The sequence below is a fragment of the Toxorhynchites rutilus genome, chromosome 2 (assembly GCF_029784135.1).
Source record: "Toxorhynchites rutilus septentrionalis strain SRP chromosome 2, ASM2978413v1, whole genome shotgun sequence".
Lineage (NCBI taxonomy): Eukaryota > Metazoa > Arthropoda > Insecta > Diptera > Culicidae > Toxorhynchites > Toxorhynchites rutilus.
This window is the reverse complement of record NC_073745.1, coordinates 113,340,680-113,360,890: the sequence shown is the minus strand read 5'-3', so window position 1 is coordinate 113,360,890 and position 20,211 is coordinate 113,340,680. Positions and strand designations below refer to the sequence as shown.

General features: G+C 44.2%; 1 protein-coding gene across 8 annotated transcripts in view; it reads left to right on the top strand.

Annotated features, from left to right (window-relative positions):
- Positions 1 to 20,211, top strand: part of LOC129770596 (histone-lysine N-methyltransferase 2C-like) — a 96,421-nt gene that overhangs the window by 63,495 nt on the left and 12,715 nt on the right. For 5 of the 8 annotated variants that reach the window (XM_055773532.1, XM_055773531.1, XM_055773536.1 and 2 more), the window contains 3 exons: positions 3,763 to 3,879; positions 10,066 to 18,798; positions 18,869 to 19,588. In XM_055773532.1, the coding sequence (XP_055629507.1) occupies positions 3,763 to 3,879; positions 10,066 to 18,798; positions 18,869 to 19,588 (9,570 nt within the window). The remainder of the gene's footprint in view (positions 1 to 3,762; positions 3,880 to 10,065; positions 18,799 to 18,868; positions 19,589 to 20,211) is intronic. The other 3 variants (XM_055773534.1, XM_055773533.1, XM_055773537.1) reach the window with 3 other exon arrangements.

Here is a 20,211-nt window from a genome sequence, read left to right as displayed (position 1 = left end):
TTCCACCACACTCGGAGTCCCCTTTTTTTTGTTAAACTTTTTGACAAGTAGTTCTTCAGGCCCGTATTTAAATTAGCTTTCCACCCATTTTCCGAAAGCTTCCTCAGCGTCAAAAACATGTAACCACACCAATAAAATTCTATGTAGTTGTTTACTTCTCACGATTGCATGCGTTTCGTGCAGCAACATTTCGTAAGAAGCTGCAAGCAGTGTCACTGTGGCCTTAGAGATAGGAATTGCGCTACGTAAGGGGGAGGAGGGGGTCCAAAATCTGTATTTTGAGAAAGTATAAGATTCCTTCTCTCAGATTGGAAGGTGTACAATTGGACCTTCAAAACGATCCAAATATTTAGGTGTCTGCTCTACTCATACTGCTCTCTGGACTTGTAGCAGTATATTCGGGAAAAAGCAGTTTAATCGACACTGGATTTACTCGGCAATAGTGAGAACCAGACTAACATATGCTTCGTTAGTGTGGTGGCCTAAAACTACACAAATATCAGCTCAGAAAAAGCTCTATAACCTACATCGTCTGGAATGCTTATCAATAACTGGAGCAATGCCCTTCGCTAGATGTTCTTTCATACCTTCTACCCTTGCACCAATCTGTGCAACTTGTGGCGGAAAAAATGTGCTCTTATGCTGAAATGTGCAAAACATTTTTAGAAGTAGATCTCAGAGGACATTTACAAATCCTGAAAGATTTCTTAACACTATAGTAAGTATGAATTCAGACTGGATGGTAACAAACACTAACTTCAGTGTTCTCTTCAAAGTGATTGAACTCAATCGCAGCGTATGTGAAGAAGGTGATCCTAAAACTAGTCCAGGATTACTTTTGTTTCAATAGATGTGTCTAAAACTGGTAAATACAGGAGCTGGGATTACTGGACCAGTAATTGACATGTCAATGAGATAGTGGCCTACAGTTTTTCAAGCAGAAATATATGCTTTCCTGACATGTACAAATATATGTTTGACTAGAAAATATCGGTATGTCAATATTTGTATATTATCAAATAGCCAAGCAGCTCTCAATGCATTAAAAGTATACACATATTAGTCAACACTAGTTTGGGAATGTATTTTATCCTTAAAATAACTAGCTGCTTCTAACAATGTTAATCTATACTGGATGCCTGGTTACTGCGGTGTAGAAGGTAATGGAAAAGACCTCGACCTCTTCGTATGATTTGGATTTTCAACTGAATTCGACGGCCTTTACTGGCCTGAGCCAGTAAAATAGAGCCCATCAGCACCAAGACAATCCAAATTATTCATTTCTTCTTGTAACAGAATAACATGCAGCCTACTCAGCTTGATTGAGACAGATTTGAGTACGTTGACCGTTCTAAAGGGTGTGTCACATCAAATTGCATCACGGAAAAAACGCTGTAGAAATTTAATTTTTAGGAATTATATCTTCAGCTTTCGCTTATAATCAGATAAGAGTGTATAGAGCACGTTGGCCATGCTTCACTGTCAATTTTTCGTAAATTTGGAAAAATGTCGTCGAACGAAAAAGAGCGTCGTGAATTAATCCTGTGCACTCATTTCGAGAATCCGGAGTTGTCACATCGGGACATCGGTAAGATGCTGGGAATCGTCCAATCCACGGTCAGCAGAGTACTAAAATGATACTTCGAGAACCTAACCATCGACCGGAAGGTGAAGAACGGCAAAAATGGATGCTCCGTCAGTGAAAAAGATCACAAGCGCGTAGTTAAGCAGTTTAGACGTGATCCGAGAAGTTCGGTCCGGGATGTCGCCAATAAGCTGAATTTGTCAAGTTCATTCGTCCAGCGGACCAAGCAGCGGGAGGGCCTGCGTACATACAAGGTTCAGAAGGCTCCTAACCGCGACGAAAGGCAAAACATGGTGGGGAAGACGCGAGCCCGGAAGCTGTACACCGAAATGCTGACGAAGCCGCATTGCCTGGTAATGGACGACGAAACCTACGTCAAAGCGGACTTTCGTCAGCTGCCGGGCCTGTTGTTCTTCTCCGCAGAGGACAAATTCAGCGTTCCGGAGGAGATTCGCAAGCAGAAACTATCCAAGTTTGCCAAAAAGTACATGGTGTGGCAAGCAATCTGCTCTTGCGGAAAGCGGAGCGCCCCCTTCGTAATGACCGGCACGGTAAACGAGCAGGTTTACCTTAAGGAGTGTCTACAGAAGCGCTTACTACCACTATTGAAGCAGCACGAGGGCCCGACCATCTTCTGGCCGGATCTCGCTTCGTGCCACTATTCAAAGGACGTGTTGGAGGACATTTACGGTGTCAATGCAGTATGTTAATGCAACGAAGACTGTGCCGTTATGGAAAGGGCATTCTTATGCCCAACGAGATTTGGTCTGCTGAGCCAAGAATGTAAGGAACTTCATAAAGGAAGTCATACCTTCTTGGGGGGAGATGCAAAGTCCTACTTTATTTTTTCCTATTTTTTTATTCTTTATTTTTGAGACTTTCAGCCTCCTGGGCTGGTTTGTTTCAGACCAAACTGAATTTTTTTTTCTTTAATATATAATTGATTGAAATTGTTCCTAGAATCTCAGTAAGTTCATATTTCGAGGGATAGCAGCGTTAAAAATGGAAAATATAATCTGACTACCCTTCCCTTAGCCTCTATCGAGTTAAATAATCATATAGTTTGCACTCTCTGAGACTTAAAAATCAGGATCTGCTACATTACCTGAATATGAATCATTCGCTTTGCGTAGTCCGTACGATCCTGCTGTTTCATGATGCATGGAGAGGTTTGATATAGATATGTTAGAGGCAAAGAAGAAAATAAACATTCTGCACCGAAAGCATATATGATGGTTTTCCTTGCGTGCTGGTGTATCATGAAGTACGAACCGATGCAGAGTTGTCTCGTTCTATTTTGTGTCGTGATTTGTAGCACGTAACTACAAAAGAATGCCGCTGGGAGAAATGATTTCTGTATGATCATATTTGAACGAACGAAAGCGATTTTTTCAGTGAATGGATCATTTGGCAAACATTGCTTATATGCTATATTAATTCGTATTCTACAGGCATGTGCGCAAGGCTTATCAGCCTAACCTCGTATATATACCCAAGTTTTATACCCAAACTTGATACAGAGGTAGCCTTTGGTTTCATTGATTACCCTGAATACATACTGAAGCAATCGAAGTCATGAACAATCTACCACTGTCAAGAGTCTCGTCAACCATAGAACACTCGAATCACCACCCAGTGTTTCAGTTCAGTAGTGATCGAATCTAGAGCCAATCAAATGTGTTGTAGAGTATGTGCTAAATCATATAGATAATTGCAACCAGCGGCGACTAGCAGATTAGTTTTTTCCTGTACTCATCACCACAACTGTTACCAATCCATCTATTACGGTAACAGTGTCTACCAAAAACAACTTCATCTCTAATACTTTATTAAACTAATTTTGCGCGCTTCACTAATGCAATGCTCATGTAGTGTTTGGAACGAGTCGTTCAATGCCAACATTCACCATTTCCGCCAACGCACGCGTGTGTGTATGTGTGCGTCGTTTTGAGATCACATTTGCCTTAGAGAGAGCATGAAACGGCCCTGCTACGGCACCCTTAGAGCTCACGCAGGTGGCTTGCTGGTAGCTTTGTAACACACCGTAGATGTGAGTGTTGTGTTTTTTTTTCCATTCGTGTGTATGCTCAGAGACCTGGGCTGGTCTCGAGTGGAGAGAATCGTATCTTGGAGAACAGGAATCTCAATTGAGCAAAATTGCATTCCGATTATTGCAGGAGCAAAGGTTGCTGTTGGAAGATTTGCTGGAGCAGGAAAAGCGTGAGCAAGCTGGTCAGCTGGCGGCCAACGACGTGAACAATCCCAACCTGCAAACGAATATGTTGAGTGAACAGGTAAGCGTACGTCTGTGTGTGTGTACGGGTGTTATTTTGCTAATATCTATTTTCACGCAAAAAAGAAACGTGTGTTTTTGAATTTTTACTTGTATTAGATTTATTGTTATTATTGATTTTTCATTATCGTTTATTATTTGGAAAGTTAGTCAATGTACATTCATTTTTTACATTTAAATGTGTGAATAAAAGAGAATTTGTGACAAGTCAAATCAATTACCCCCTAAAGCCGGTCTTCATCCGCAGAACAGTGCTTTCTGGTGGAATTGGAAAGGAATTCTGTTTTTTGAACAACTACCAAGCAATCAGCCGATAGTTTCCATTAAGTACTGCTCGAAATTGTACGAATGAAAACAGGAAAAACGTCCAGAATGGGCCAATAAAGAACGCGACGGGTTCCACCAGAAAAACGCCTGATTTCATGTACCTTTAATAACCCGGTAAACATATTTGTAGTTTAACTAGGATGTGCTAGTCTTTTCATCGTGTTCACCAGCTATTGTATTTTTAGATTATCACTTGATCAGGTTCCTGCAAAATTCTTATGATGAAAAAAACTTCGACCCTTTGGATAGTATAAAAAGTACTTTAATCTTTAAAAAGTTTTTCGACGAAATCCCAAATACTTTCAGAGAGGATGGAATCTTCAAAATGCGTGAAAGATGCTTTTGATTTATTTTTTGGCACGAGCTTTCCGTACAAAACCCAATATTTTTAAAATATTTTTAATATCATCCCAATTCTCAGTTCTGGGCAATATTCCTTAATTTTCATATATGGCAGGTCATTCAATTTTATTGTTAAATAATCTCATTATACCTGATGTATGTTCACATGTTCAAATTGTCGCATGATAGTTTTTTTTTAAATTAATAAGGTTCCTTAACTATCCTTTATAAAGATCGAAACTCAACTTTCTTTTGAGTGTGTTTTTAAATGACCTGAACACCGCTTATTTTGTAGGTGTGAGCTTGTAGTATGATTCCTCTACTATATTTAGATTTGAACGTTTGTTCACAAACAGCTATTTTTGACAAAGGACTACGTCTTTCGTTTCTGTACACTGTTAAATCATTAATCACTATATACTTTGTTTGCTCAATAGATGCTATATAGGAGCTATCCGATCGACAAAGCATGTATTCATGTTATTGTTACATACCATTTTTGGGAAAAAGAAAAAAAGAGTCAGGAGGGTTGTGTCCGAAACACAACCGCATAGTTGACGTAGGATCACGTTATTCTATTTGATGTTTTATATGTTTTATTGATTTTCGATATGTTTTAAAAAGTACATGATTAAACTCTTCGATAATATTTTAGTGTCCTTGGAACGAACCGTTTGGTTTGATTGCTGGGTATTGTTTTTTCACGTTACCAGTGGTGCAAACATGGCAGAAGAATGGAGGGTACATATCACGTTAAAAGATACCGAAGAGGTATATGATGAGATATATTGAAAACAGCCCTCTGTTACCCTGAACAAGACGGCTTCTGCGTTCTGTCTAATAAAATAGGCAGCCTAAATTAGACGATCCGCTCTCGGATGATGCACGAACAAACATTCGAGGCGATTGATTTTATTATTTAAAGATTTAAATAATTTGTTTCGGTTTAGAAGCTAATGCATGATCGCTTATTGTAATAGAATTTCAAGAAGCAACCAATAAGTCTAATCATATCATGTAGGGGAAGGGTGGTAAAGACGGACAACTCAAGTAAACGTTGTTTTTTTTTGTGAATTTAACAAAAAAATATATAGCTATCTCACCACAAATTGATAATCTAGGGCTCTTTTTATAATAAAATTTGTTTTTGAGGCAGAAATTTTACAAAATGAGTGTCTCCGGCATCTTTGAAGAATGAGTCGGGAAAGATGGACACTAACTGAAAATTCAATTTTATGTATTCGATCAGTTTTAGAAATCTTCAAATGGGCCTTAAAAATGATCGAACAAAAAGACTTGACTAAAATCACCTAGAGGGCCTTGTAATTTTTCTCATTTTTTTCATGTCTGAAATAGCATCCCGCAATCGGAATGAAAAATTCGGATTACGTTTCAAAAACCGCTCTGCTGATTCGTCTATGATATTTGGTTACGCTTGCAGACGTAGTTAGGGGGCATCTGTTAAAATAGAAGAAAAAACCAATCAAGTAGTTTTCAAAACAAAATGTTTTTCTTCCCGTTCGGTGGAGTGTCCGTCTTACCCGACTTCACCGCTGATTCGATAAACTGGAAGATAAGTGAGGGTAAAACACTCATGTAATGAAAAATTTGCCAAAAAATTACTCGATAACAATGGGAACCTTATTTTCTGCAGACGAAAATTTACATCGAGCTGCTCTTTGTAGATTACTTTTATGTTTTCATTAATAACAAGCTGACCCGGCAAACTTCGTTCCGGCCAAAATTTATTTTTCGTTATCACATCCACGTTTTCTTATTAAGCGCACGTTCATGGGTCCAATCGCAGAACTGTTCATTGATTGATCTTCGAATCTACCCTTTAAAATGATCTTTTACTAGAAAATTCCTAGTACTTCTACCAAAACTCGTCATTATAATATCAGATTATTTTCAAACACAATTCACGTTCAAGATTTTTCAACCACTTGCAAATAACATGTTTCTCCGTTACATGGAATTAATGTTTGATACAGAAAATATGATAGAATAAAGACAGCCCTAATTCGGACAATTCCTTTCTCGAGTTTTGCTTTTATCAACACATTCGGTGATCTATTTTTATTTATGTAGATAGAAGACGATGTAGGAATTAAAATCCATTTCCACTTTCGAACGAAGATAAATTTCGTTAGCGCAAACATCAAATGGACTAACAACGCTTGTCAATATGTAATTGTAGAACATATGCGAATTGAAACATTTATTGCACCACTTGCCAAATTTGGTTTTGTTTGCTCAATTAATTCCCGAGTAATGCAGAAATTTGTGTTTCATTTGAATGACAGACCCCCTCAGAGTGTGGGGAGGAGTGTCTAACCACCATAGAAACATTTATTGCACCCTAAAACCTCCAAATGCCCAATTTGGTTTCGTTTGCTTGATTAATTCCCGAGTAATGCAGAAATTTGTGTTCGATTTGTAAGGCAAAAATCGACCGACCAATCAAAACGTAGGATTTTCGTTTAGACAATGCTTGACATTTTTCAATTGTTCAATAGATAGTTTCATAAAATATATTATTTACTACACTGAAATAAATTGTTTCGGAGTGCCCAAATCAATCGACCCAAATATCTCGTAAATCCATCGGGCAATAAGCGCCCGAAATTGGGCAATTCTCGCGATGTGATCGATTTCCGGTTTTTCAATTTGTACCCACAATATGTTCCCGAAATACGTTATCACACGTCACAGGAAAGATAAGTGATATTTGGTAATTAATGATCCCAACAAATTAAAAAAATCACAAAATCTTGAATTTCATCTCAGTCCTAATTGGCCAGCAGACGCTAATCTTTCACTAATGAAGTTCAATTGCGATTCGCTATCTAAAGAGCCCTACACGAATGCTGTTTTTTATTCTTGTCGGTTACCAGGACAACTTCTGTCAACAGTAGTACTGCCTTCCATACACGGGCACTATTACAGGATCATGATTATTTTTGGCTGCTTGTTGACGACTTATCGTGGGTGGGCTGGTTTCTTACCGTTTAAGATAGTCTCTGAATTTTGTATCGGAATAATAAATTCATGCGTATGATGTCGTTTTTGTTATTGTGACATGTTTTCGACGGTGGACAATTCTTTGAAATATGTCCGTCGACAGTTGAAACAAACTCCGGTTAATTTAATCTTCTCCATTTTTCCTGCACTAGAGAAGGCGTTCAGTTTGTTGCACTGATAATTAAGTTGAAGTGCAGCGTAAAGTCACATTTTTCATTTTCATTTTTTGTTGTTATCGGATATTGCAGCAGGTGTTCGTTGGTTGTTGATTTGAATTTGTGTTCATGGTTTCCGCATTTGGGATTGGGGAGAAGAATACAACTTCACATAAACAAATAAACATTTGATGTTGAGATTTTGAAAAATCGATCATCGTCTTATATTTGGCTAGTTCAAGGTTCGCTCCTAATGTTCCCGGGTCGTCTTATCGAGTGCCGCTGTCAGCAAGTGAGTTCTTATCAGTTCGGACATACCTAGTAACTCTTGTTCCGTGTATTCTAAACGTTGTTGCATTCGTCGACCAGTTTGCGTAATACAATGTTCGATTTTTCGCTCTCCGATTTTAATTTTCAACTCTATCAAAGTTTGGACTCTCTGTTGGTCCACCTCAGCGGCCGTTTTATTCCACGATCCTTCATGTGTGCAGCATCACGGGTCACTTTGGCACACTTCTTCGATTTCCGCTTGACAATCACTATTTTTCGATAGAGCGGAATTGCGCGCAGTTGGAAAGATTGAGCTCTTTTTCAATGTAATCGAGCACATTTGTCATGGCACCACTGAAGCACGTTTCGACTGTAGTAGCGGATTACCAAATCTGGCGAAAATTTCAACGGATCTTTGAGAGCCTTAATAAACGGAAGGAGTCGTTTTGCAGGCCCTGTACCCTATACATTTTCGAGTCCATTGTTTTGTTTGTGACGAGAACTTTGGTTTTCTGTCTACAGTTACAAATCTCTTGCCAAATCAAGAACTTCCTGGTAAATTTATAAGCGAAAACGAACTCAAATTTTCTGGGGACATCACCTCTGGCAATGGCTTCATAGAATTCAAGGTTTGGTCATAAATCCTTCTTCACGTACGTTTCGTCATCCATCAGCATGCATCCTTCGTACTTCGTCAAAACTTTGTTGTGCAACTTTCGAGAACTGCTTTTGGCGACCAGATTTTGCTTCAGCGTCTTTTTTGTTGATTGCAGCCATGGAAGTTACGATAACCTTCTTATATATGTATTCTCCGCATGGTACTTTGGTTAGAGCTGTGTTTTTGGTGATGCCATAGTCTAAGAGTGGCAAACCCGGTATTGTTCTCAATACCTTCAACCTCAGCTTCCGATCGCAAGATCTAATACGACGCGTCCTCTGATCCACCCGAACAACAGTTGAACGTTCACGGAAATGTTCCAGTATATTTTACACGGTCGATTAGCCACTTTCAGTGATTTCGCGATTTTAGTAGCTGACCACGCCGTATATATGATGTTGGTGTCCAAAATCAAATTTCTTCTCTCGGCTTCCATCCTGCACAACTTTTTCAAAACAACGATTTTTTTACCGTCGATTAGATGCACTTCTCGCAATAGAAAGTGAGAGAAGCAAACACCCTTTCATTCAAGCAGTCGAAACTCACGCCGTGAATAAGGTGGTCACACTTTTTTGACCAACTGGCTAACATTGGGAGATATAAAGTGATCTGGGACTTGATTGTCAGCTAGAGCATCATCAGTAGATCATCTGGAACCAGACAAATACAAAACTTCGGAAATTAAAACACTATCAAACGATGGAAGGACCGACCTGACAGAGTGGAGCAGCAAGTTCTCACTCGTAGTAGAATAGGACGCACAAGATTGACACATCGGTATCTATTCAATAAAACTGAACAGCCAGTTTGTATCACTTGCGGAGTGCAGCTCACTATCAAACACATGCTCGCCGAATGTAGAGCCTATGAAGAACATCGACAACAATTTCGTCTGGCTCATTCTCTGCACGACATCCTATCCCAAAAAAAACCGATAACGAAATAATGCTTATAAATTTTTTGAAGACTACTGGATTATTCAATCATCTCTAGATGTTACAGCGAGGCAAAAGCCTTAAGTGCTACGCCTCTTAGAATCTAATAAAAAACCGTCGAATGATTCAGGTTCTCCGAACAATTTGTTGACAAATACGCCTACTGCTATAAAATGAACTGTGTTTCCGGATTCTCACTGAATCAAACCTTTGATTATTACCATCTGAATACTTCTTACAGAATTGACCATCTTTTGTTCCATTTGCATAATATCAAACACGACCATCAAAAGTATAGCAACGGAAAGCATTCATAATATTTAAATTCTTTATTATGTCAAGTGTATTGCCGTTAGTTGCTTCAAAAAAGCAAACCCAATCTGTAATGCTTATGTAGAAAGTTTTATTCGTTGTGTTTTCAAAGTAGCGATTATTCTGTTTGTGAATTTTCATCACCGTTTATTTTTCCATTGCAGGATTTCGAAAGTCTGCTAAACAACCAACAGCAGCAACAGCAGCAGCAACAAAGCATTCGTGTTGTGCAGCAAAATTTGTTACCGGGCCAAACTCCTGGGCAAATGGCGCCATCACAGTTGCAGCCACAACAAGGACAGCCCCAACAGCAGTTGCCTCTACAGCAACAACCCCCAGGGCAGCTCCAATCGCCGCTAGGTAACCAGTTCTTGATGCAACAGCACCGCATTACGTCCCAATGGCGCCCTCAAACTCCGATACCGGGTGGGGCGGTAGCAAACCTGATAAATCCGCTAAATAAGGCGACCGGGTCGGTAACCCCTGGACCGAGCGGAGGTCAACCCTTAGTACAACCACCAGAACCAATCAGTAAGCCCATACCAATCTATCAAGCGAACCTGCAGCCAGCTCCACCTGTTCCACCGGAAAACATCACAAATGAACAAGAACGACAGATTCAGATAAACTACGAGAACTGGTTGAACCAGCAAAACGTAGCACTCACGAACCAGTTGAAGCATTATGAAACCGAAATAGGGAAGCTTCGTAAGGTTAAGAAGCAACTGAATACAAAGCAACGGCAAATGAAAAAAGCTGGTGGTGAGCTTCCAGAAGCAGATATGAAGGAACTAACACAAATTATATCCGATCATGCCATAGTTCAGAAACAACTCGATAATTCGAGGAAACAGCAGCGACAGCATACGGTACTGATTCAGGAATATAAAACGAAGCAACAAGCGAAAATGCAGGGAAATATGGCAACAGCGCCGGGAAGTTCTCCGGCGCAGATCGCCCCTCCGTCACCTCTGATGTCCCCTTCGCCGAGTTCACAGCAGAACTTAATCCACCAGGCTCCTGCCCAATCTCCATTGAACAATCCAATCCTACAGCCAAGTCAAAGTCCACTGCATTCTCCAGGACCGCTGATGTCACAAAGTCCAGGTCCTGGAAGCGTGAATTCAATTATGCAAAGCCCAAGTCACCACACCAATTCAAACAGTGCAATGTCACCATATAATACAATGCAACCATCGCCTCGTATCGGAACGCCCCATTCGCAGGTTGCTGACGATAATCCGTTCAGCCCTGGTCCATCGCCATCTCCTTCGATTCCAGGCAGGTTAACGTCCCCTGCGCCAAGAATGACATCACCCCAGCATCGTGTGTCCGGACAGCAAATGCCCCCAGGCCGAATGGTTACCAGCCCGGGTGGTCAATTTGCCCAACAAAATATCATTGTACAAAATCAGATGATGGCTCAACAGCAAACGCGCTTCATTCGACCACAAATCATTCCCAATGATCCTAACATAAGAATGCGTGTATCGAATGTTCTCCAACAGCAACAGCAACAACCTCAGATGATGCAACAAGCGTCTAATATCAGACACATACAATCTGGGTATCATTCGCCACTAGGAAGTCCACAGCCTACTATGTCGCCTGGTACACCTCAACAGCAACAACAACAACAACAACAACAGCAACAGCAGCAACAACAACAACAACTCCAACAACAGCAAAATATGCAAATATTACAACAACAACGGCTACAACAATTTCAGCAACAAAGACAACAAATGATGCAACAACAACTCCAACAACAGCAAATCATTCAACATCAACAACATCAGCAGCAAATGCAGCAATCTCAAATACAGCATCAGCAACAACAGCCTCAGCAACATCCTCAACTACAAATGCAGCAGCAAATCCAGCAGCAGCAGCAGCAGCAACAACAACATATACAGCAACAGTTGAGTCAGATGCAGCATCAGAGTCAACAGCAAATGAATTACGCCAAACAGAGTCCGGTCCACCAGCAACCGCCTTCACCTCTGCTGAGTCAAGGTGGTCCTAGTACACCTTCCCCCTCGCCTATGCCCCAAAGCCCAATGCACTACTATCAACAGCAGCAACAACAGCAACAACAACCCCCGCAACAAATGATGCGTCGTCCACCAAGTGCGGGTGCTCAGAATATCGGCCCGAATGCGAATCAATACATTCAACAAGATTCGGTTGATGGGTCAAATAGTGGCGCAGCCACCACCAGCGGTGGTGGAGGAGGAGGAGGCATTAATCATCCGTCAAATCCCATTCCGATGCTGCCTTGCTTCGGGAAGTATGGCTATATCAAGCTTGGGCTGCGCGGGGGCTCCCCGATGTGGGGCAATGCGCGCGGCGGCTCAAAACAACAAACCAATGCTCCTCCTATGGGACATCTCCAGCAGCAGCTGCTGCAGCAGAAGCAGCAAGGTGGGAGTAAGCCGCCTGGTCAGATAGTAGCGGCGGCGGGGCCGGGGCCATCAACAACGGGAGCGAGCTCCTCCAATCCAGGTAGCAGTGATGTCGCCGCCAAGAAAGCGGCTGCTGTGGCGATGATCCGAAATCGGATAACGATCGTTCAGAAGCAGCAGAAAGGTGGTGGTGACCACCAAGGTGGGCCGCCGGAAGAGGTGGTTGTGATTGATAGTAGTCCGGACGAGAAGCAGAGGTTACTGGATTACGAAGACGATGGGGACAAGCGGCTGGTTTCTTCTTCGGAGGTGTCGTTGAGTTCGGTTGCGCAGCCCGTTCCTGAAGGGGACGATATAATGGATTCGTTTCGCCACACGGCGGGGTATGATATCGGGGCCAGTCCGTTGGGCGCACAGATTGTGGCTGGTGATTACGATTTGTTCGCTCAGGATGTCGTTGTCGATTGTGTGGATAATGGGAAGGATGGTGGCGGTAAGACTTCGGGTGGAGATGCCATAAGAGCTGCAATGGCGATAAAAGATGGTGAGCACTCCAATGCCGCCGGAGGGAAGGTTAAGACATCGCAAAATAACGAACGGAATATTGCGACTACTGAGGATTTTGAAGCCATGATCGATAGTCGACCCAAAGATGCCGAAGGCGGTGGTAAATCTGATGAAGATATTAGGGATGCCACGGGAGGAGAGGATGGGTTTAAAATAGGTATGAAAACACCTACCAAAGATGCTACCGTTATTTCTGTAGGGCTTCAGCAGAGCCCAAAGCCGATAACTTATCCGGGGCGTATCGCCATTCAGCAGACTTTGTTGCAAAATCGCACCCCCATAGTAACCGCAGTTTCGGCGGCTCACAAGAAACTCGTCAAGGATGCTACCGAAACGACCGCAAAACTGTCTATCGGGAACACGACGATATCGGTTCCGATATTGAAAAGTTTCCCACTCTCGGCGACTCCACCGAAGACATCATCCGAAGGTATGTCCAATCAGCAAAAATCTTCCATGCAAAGTCAGAATAAGAAAATTATAAATTCCAATGCAGTCTCTCTGAGCAATATTAACAAAAATTCCTCGGGAACCGTCATATCGGTCGCTGGTCAGAAAATTAATACCACAAACATTGTGACGCTTTCATCATTGAATTTGAGCCAATCGCCCGCTTTCATAACCAAATCCTTCACACGAACAGGTCACAGTATCACAACGCATCAGCAACCAGCTCAAGGGCAGGCGCAAGCTTCATCCCAAATAAAAATCCAACAAATCAAGCATGTATCGACGCAAGGACCCGCTAATATGGTGACTAGTCACACACAACAGCAATCAGCAATCCAATCGACTCAAGTCGAGAGTCTCATTGTAAAATCAAAGCCAAAAGCCGCATCACCTAGCCTAAGCTATGCGAAACTCTCAACGCTAACAGTTTCCCAAGATACTTCGTTACCGACGAAAATTTTCGAGGATGATTCGATCTCACCGGATAGTTCCATCAGTCAGGAGGATATCGATCAACTTGGTGTGGATAAAATCGATTCGGCGATGGATGAAACGGCACGAACGGATGGCACTGCGGAGGGGGGAGCTGAGATTGTTCCCATTGCTTCGCATGAAAGCTCCAACGATTCTCACTCGGGTGAGCTGAAGAAGCAGGGTGTAATTCCGATTCATGTTATCTCCAAGTCGCGAGAGAATTCCAAAAGTCCCATACTGGGACCGGTTGGTCAACGGGTGGTGGTGTCCGCTATGCCCCAACTATCGCCGTTGTCTCAGCCGAACGAGTTGACCATGAATGCGATGAATGTTTCCCAGCAAGTGCGCTCGATTATGTCGTCGATTAACTCCTCCAGCGCCACCGTTGCATCCGTTGCATCCATCAATCAGTCCAAATCGGACGCTTCCATCATTTCCACGGTGCCAGCTAGTAGTGGTAGCGCATCAGGGACAATCTCGACCATCACATTCGACACCGGAAATCATCCAACGAAGGGTGATAATATGAGCAAACCGGAGACAATTGCCAGCATTCTGAAAACGGTTTCGGGAAAAACGATCCTCCCAGCCGCGGCTGTTGCAAATGCATCCAATGCGAGCAAATCGGAGCAAGGCCAGTCAGGTAATTCCATCACGACATCGATTTCGATGTCCGGAACGAAGCTGTTGAACCCCCAGCTACAAATAGGACGTGTTTCGCCGGCTGTTTCTTCCGGAGGAAACAATATTCTGGTGGTGAAGCAGGTGCGGGCTTCGATGCAGAAACAAACGAGTCAAAGTCAGGCACAGAAACAACAGCTCGTAGTGTTAGCTCAGCAGCAGCAACAGCAAATGAAGATCCAGCAGCAGCAACAGCAGCAGCATCAAAATCAGCAGTTTCAACTGCAGCAAACGACCTCACACCAAAGTGGTGGAGTGATCATTCAGGGTCAATCTCGGATTCAAGCTGCTGCGGTATCAGATAGTAGCAGCACGAGTAGCATCGCCAGCATTCTAAGCAGTACCTTACAGCAACCCCAGACCAGGATAGTGAACATCAGTGACATCTCTACAACCAGCTGCCAACCACCGAATGTTATCATTACGTCTCGTCCGGGGGTTATCTCATCCGCTGGAGGAGTCGGTTCGCAGGTAGTCAATAGTAGCGCTGGGGCGCCCGTGTCTGTTACCACTAGCATTCTTAGTGCAACCCTATCTCAACCAATGAAGTCAACAACACCAACGATTTCCACCTTTCTGCAGAACCAACTGCAGGGCCCCTGTTTTCGACGATCGAAATCCACCGATGAAGTTCCGGCTGGTTTTCTACGCGAGATATCCGGTCCCACGCTGGGCAAAAGGTTAAGTCTGGAAGCATCCAATCCGGTCAAAAGTGAGCCCGCAGACGGAACGGATGAGAACAACGTTTCGTCCTCCTCGTCGTCCGTTGGGTCGAACACTAGCCTCGGAAGTGGGTGCAAATTCTCGACCATGTCAACCCCCTCAAGTACGAAGTCGGATTCGGATAGTCAGAATGTTTTGCTTAAACAACTTCTTCAAAATACAGGTTCGAGCTCGACACCGTCACCAACGCCACCATCGATCAACCGACCGGTGCCCAGTTTGATCACCAATCAACAACGGGCGCCGAGTTTGGGTGTCGTCAGTTCTTTGGAGGCACAGCTAGCGCGCCCGATCATCCCCCCGTCAGCGAATCCACCGGCGATGCAGATTATCAGTACCCAGGCGGTTACGGTGACAACTTCTAGCGCGGCGAACGTCTCCGAAGCGCAGAAAGTATGCCCGTCCAAGGTGGTATCCAGGGAAACATCCTTCGTTTCGAAGCCTCCGACGGTATCCATCTCGGCTAGTCATCCAACGCCAAATCTCGCCGCTAACATGCTTGCCGCCAGTATGAAGAAGGAGGAAATGTTGCAAGCGGCAGCTGCATCTGCCGCCGCTGCTGTTAGTTATGTGAGTCACCCCGTAACTGTTCAGAGCACGGTTAAGACGGAATCCGGCCAGATGACAGTGACCCAGATTACGCAGATGTCGCATGCCGTGCATCAACAGCAGCAGCAGTTTCAACAACCACAGCAACCGCAACAACATCAACTACAACAACAACATCAACTACAACAGCAGCAACAACATCAACTACAACAGCAGCAACAACCATCACAAACACAACCACAACATCAACAGCAGCAACTACAACAGATGCAACAACAACAACAACAGCAGCCTCAGCAACAACACTCACAACTACAGCAGCTGCAACAACAACAGCAGATACAACAATATCAACAACATCAACAACAACAACAGCAACAGAAACAACAGCAGCAGATACAGCAACAACAGTTACATCAACAACAGCAACAACAACAAATTCAACTGCAGCAACAACAACAACAACAACAACAACAACAACAACAACAACAACAACAACAACTGCAACAGCAACAACCTTCTCAGCCTCCGCTTTCATCCGACCCAACTGCCTATAGCATAAAGCGAGAGCCAACTTCGCTTCACGGCATAACTGCCACACCCCAGGATCAACTCTTCCAACACCCTCAGCAAATACAAAAATCATCAACACCGACCGATGTGAAACGAGAACCTCTGTTCGAGGATCGTATCGGTGGAGGTGGCCCATCACCAGTGTTGATGCCGTCCACCCTTCCGCCCACAGACACTGCCACCGCCGCCATTAAGCAGGAAACGCCACAAGCCACCATAGCAGCAACCAGCAAGGAGGAACAACAACCGATGGATCAGCAGCAACAGCAGCAGCAGATACCGGAGGCCGGAGGTCCGGTTGCGGCAAAAACGGCGGCCGAAATAGCCCACGAGCTGAAGAAAAAGAAACGCCGTGAGTATCAGAAGAATCGCCGCCAGCAGCAGATCCTTTCGAACAAGGAACAACAGTCGCACCACCAGTCAAAGAAGAAACCACGGAAGTCGGCCAAACTGGAGGAGGACTACGACACGTACATCGACAATCTGATGCTGCAGCTGAGGCAGCTGCCGCCGATGCAGATTCTGGAACCGCTGCTGCCGCGGAATTATGGCGTCTGTCAGCTGTTCGGGACGGGGGATCTCGGCCGGTTTACCAATGCGAAGGATTACTCGATCGCAACGGGGGATTTGCGGGGTGCGTTTGGCAACGCACAGATCCCAAATGTTGCGGACTTTTACAACACGAAGCCTTTTGGTGTGAAAGAACCCCCGCCGGAGCCGGTTTCGGTGTCTACTCAGCGGGGTTTCTACGACCAGGAGTTCCCACCGATCAAGTTCGAAACGGAGGATCGCTGCCGGTATGATTTCGTGAAAGACCGCGATCTGGACTCGCCGGATACCATAGTGAGTGCATCCAGCCCGGAATGCGTCCGCTGGGATTCGCCAATTCATTTCCCCGGACTGAGGGTTATCAAGGAAGAGAGCAGTGAAGATGAGCAGACAACGGTTTCCAAGAGGATGTCACCGGTTATCCCCCTCGTAGCACCAATACCCATTCGGCTAAGGAAAGGGATTTCGCTCGTTGCCGATAAAAATCTCACTTGTGTTTCTCCGGAAGGTAACAAGGAGAACGAGGGCGTGAAAGAAGCGTTGGGTGTCAAATCTCGATTTGGACCACCTACCCCCCTGAAGGATTCAAGCAATGTGACCGTCACGTTGACCCTCACATCGTCGGCGGCGGAAGACATCATAGGTGTGCTACGAGATCTGGCAAACATTCTTGAGATTCCACCCCCTATGGCGTACCAGATAGTGGAGCGAACGACGACCCCTCCCAGCCAGAAGCTTGGTTTGTATCGAACCAAGGGACGGGATGGGAAGGAGGGTGCCCCCATCGATATTCAAACTATTCTGAATGGTGCGGCCAAATTTTGTCGCCACTGTGATGTCGTCATTCTGAACACCCTGATCACAGCTAAGCCATCGGAATTTCCACTACTAACCAACGGTGGTAACCACCAAGAGCTGGAATCGGAGGAGCTGTATTTCTGCAGTAAGGTCTGCTACCGACAATTCCAGTGGCGCCCCACAAACATCCTGGAGGAAAAGCTAGTGGGAGGCGACACAAGCAAACTCCGGGAAAACCTCGCTTCAAAGTTCGATATGGACATAGACGACAATCTTAGCTCGAATAACGTTGACATCAAACAGGAAATGATCGATGACACCGACATTAGTATGACGAGTTTCAAATCAAACGATAGCCGAGAATTCTCTGTAAACGATCGCAAAAAGAGACTCGATGAGGCCGACAAGGAGTCGTCTGGTCCCCCTCTGAAACAACTAAAAGGGATCAAATATAAATTCTTCAGCGCAAACAGTTTCCCCGTCGCCAGATGCAAAAAACCCACCGAAAAGGAGATCACCGAAACTTTGTTTCGGATGAGCATAACCGTTTCTCCGACGCCTAGGATGCCTGATGACACCCGACGGTGCATTTTTTGTCACACAATTGGTGATGGCGTGGCGAATGGTCCGTCGCGTTTGCTGAACTTCGACGTTGACAAATGGGTTCATCTGAACTGTGCTCTCTGGTCCGATGGAGTGTATGAAACGGTGAATGGTGCCCTAATGAACCTGGAAAATGCCCTCCAGCAGAGTCTTAGCTCCGTGTGTACATTCTGTAACAATCTGGGTGCAACGATTAAGTGCTTCAAGACTCGCTGCACCAACGTGTATCATCTCAGCTGTGCGATGAAGGATTACTGTGTGTTCTACAAGAATAAATCAACAATGTGTCAATCGCATGCGTCGAAGACGGAGAAAGACTCCGAGCTGACCACGTTGAGCGTTCAGCGACGGGTTTACGTGGACAGAGACGAGAGCAGACAAGTCGCATCTGTGATGCACCATTCCGATTCGAGCAATTTGCTGCGAGTGGGAAGTTTGATCTTCTTGGGTGTAGGACAACTGTTGCCGCATCAGCTGCAAAACTTCCACACGCCCAACTACATCTATCCAATTGGATACAAAATTGTAAGTCATCTTTTCTGTGTATCAAAAATTCACTCTTAACGTTTTTTTTATCTCATTTTTGTCGTCAAAGATGCGCTTCTTCTGGTCAATGCGTCGCCCTAACAAGCGTTGTCGCTATGTGTGCTCCATTGCTGACGTTTGTGGTCGACCCGAGTTCAGAGTACTCGTGCAGGAAACCGCCGAGGAGGATGTCGAGCTGCGTGATATCACACCGAAGGCCGTTTGGCAGAGGATCCTTGAGCCAATGGCTACCCTCCGGAAGGATTGTCAACTCGTGCAGCTTTTCCCGAGATACATCTCCGGGGAAGATCTGTTCGGGCTGACCGAGCCAGCCGTTGTTCGCATTCTGGAGAGTCTTCCCGGCATCGAAACGCTAACGGATTATCGCTTCAAGTACGGTAGGAACCCGCTGCTGGAACTCCCGCTGACAATAAATCCATCGGGTGCGGCTCGGACGGAGCCGAAACTGAAACAGTCGCTAATTTGGAAGAAACCTCACACCCAGCGGACAGGACCTCCGGGCCAGAGGCCATCGTTCGTGCCGGCTAGTTCGCCAGCCGGGGAAGTGGCCTGTCCCTATAGCAAACAATTTATACATTCCAAAAGTTCACAGTACAAGAAGATGAAGCTCGAGTGGCGAAACAATGTGTTTCTGGCGCGCTCGAAAATCCAGGGATTGGGTTTGTACGCGGCGCGGGATCTCGAAAAACACACGATGGTGATCGAGTACATCGGGGAGGTCATTCGCAGCGAAGTGGCTGATTTGCGCGAGAAGCAGTACGAAGCGAGGGTGAGTAATCTACATTGATTTATATGGGGATATTGGGAGTGAGAAACTGTAGACTCTGAGATGAACTTTTTCAATGAAGAATTTATTAACCCATTAACGACCAAGATGTAAAAATTATTTTTTAACAAAAGCCAATGATGTAATTTTGATTATTGGCGTTACAGAAACCTTAATCTTTAAGAATCATTTTTCTCCATTCTTCTGTTTTCCGGAAAATAATCAAAAATTGAAAAATCACCAAACAAAAACGTTGGCCAAAATCTACATTTTTGTTCCTGTAGGAGGTTCAATCCAATGGTTTTTTTCCTACATCATGTGTGATCCTTTTTTTTATAGAGGCGTAGCACTTAAGGCTTTTGCCTCGCTGTAACATCTAGAGCTGATTAAATAACCCAGTAGTCTTCAAAAATTTTATAAGCTTTGTTTCGTTATCGGTTTCTTGGGATAGGATGTCGTGCAGAGAATGAGCCAGACGAAATTGTTGATGTTCTTCGTAGGCTCTACATTCGGCGAGCATGTGTTTAACAGTGAGCTGCACTCCACAGGTGATACAAACTGGCTGTTCAGTTTTATCGAATAGATACCGATGCGTCGACTTTGTGTGTCCCATTCTTCAACGAGTA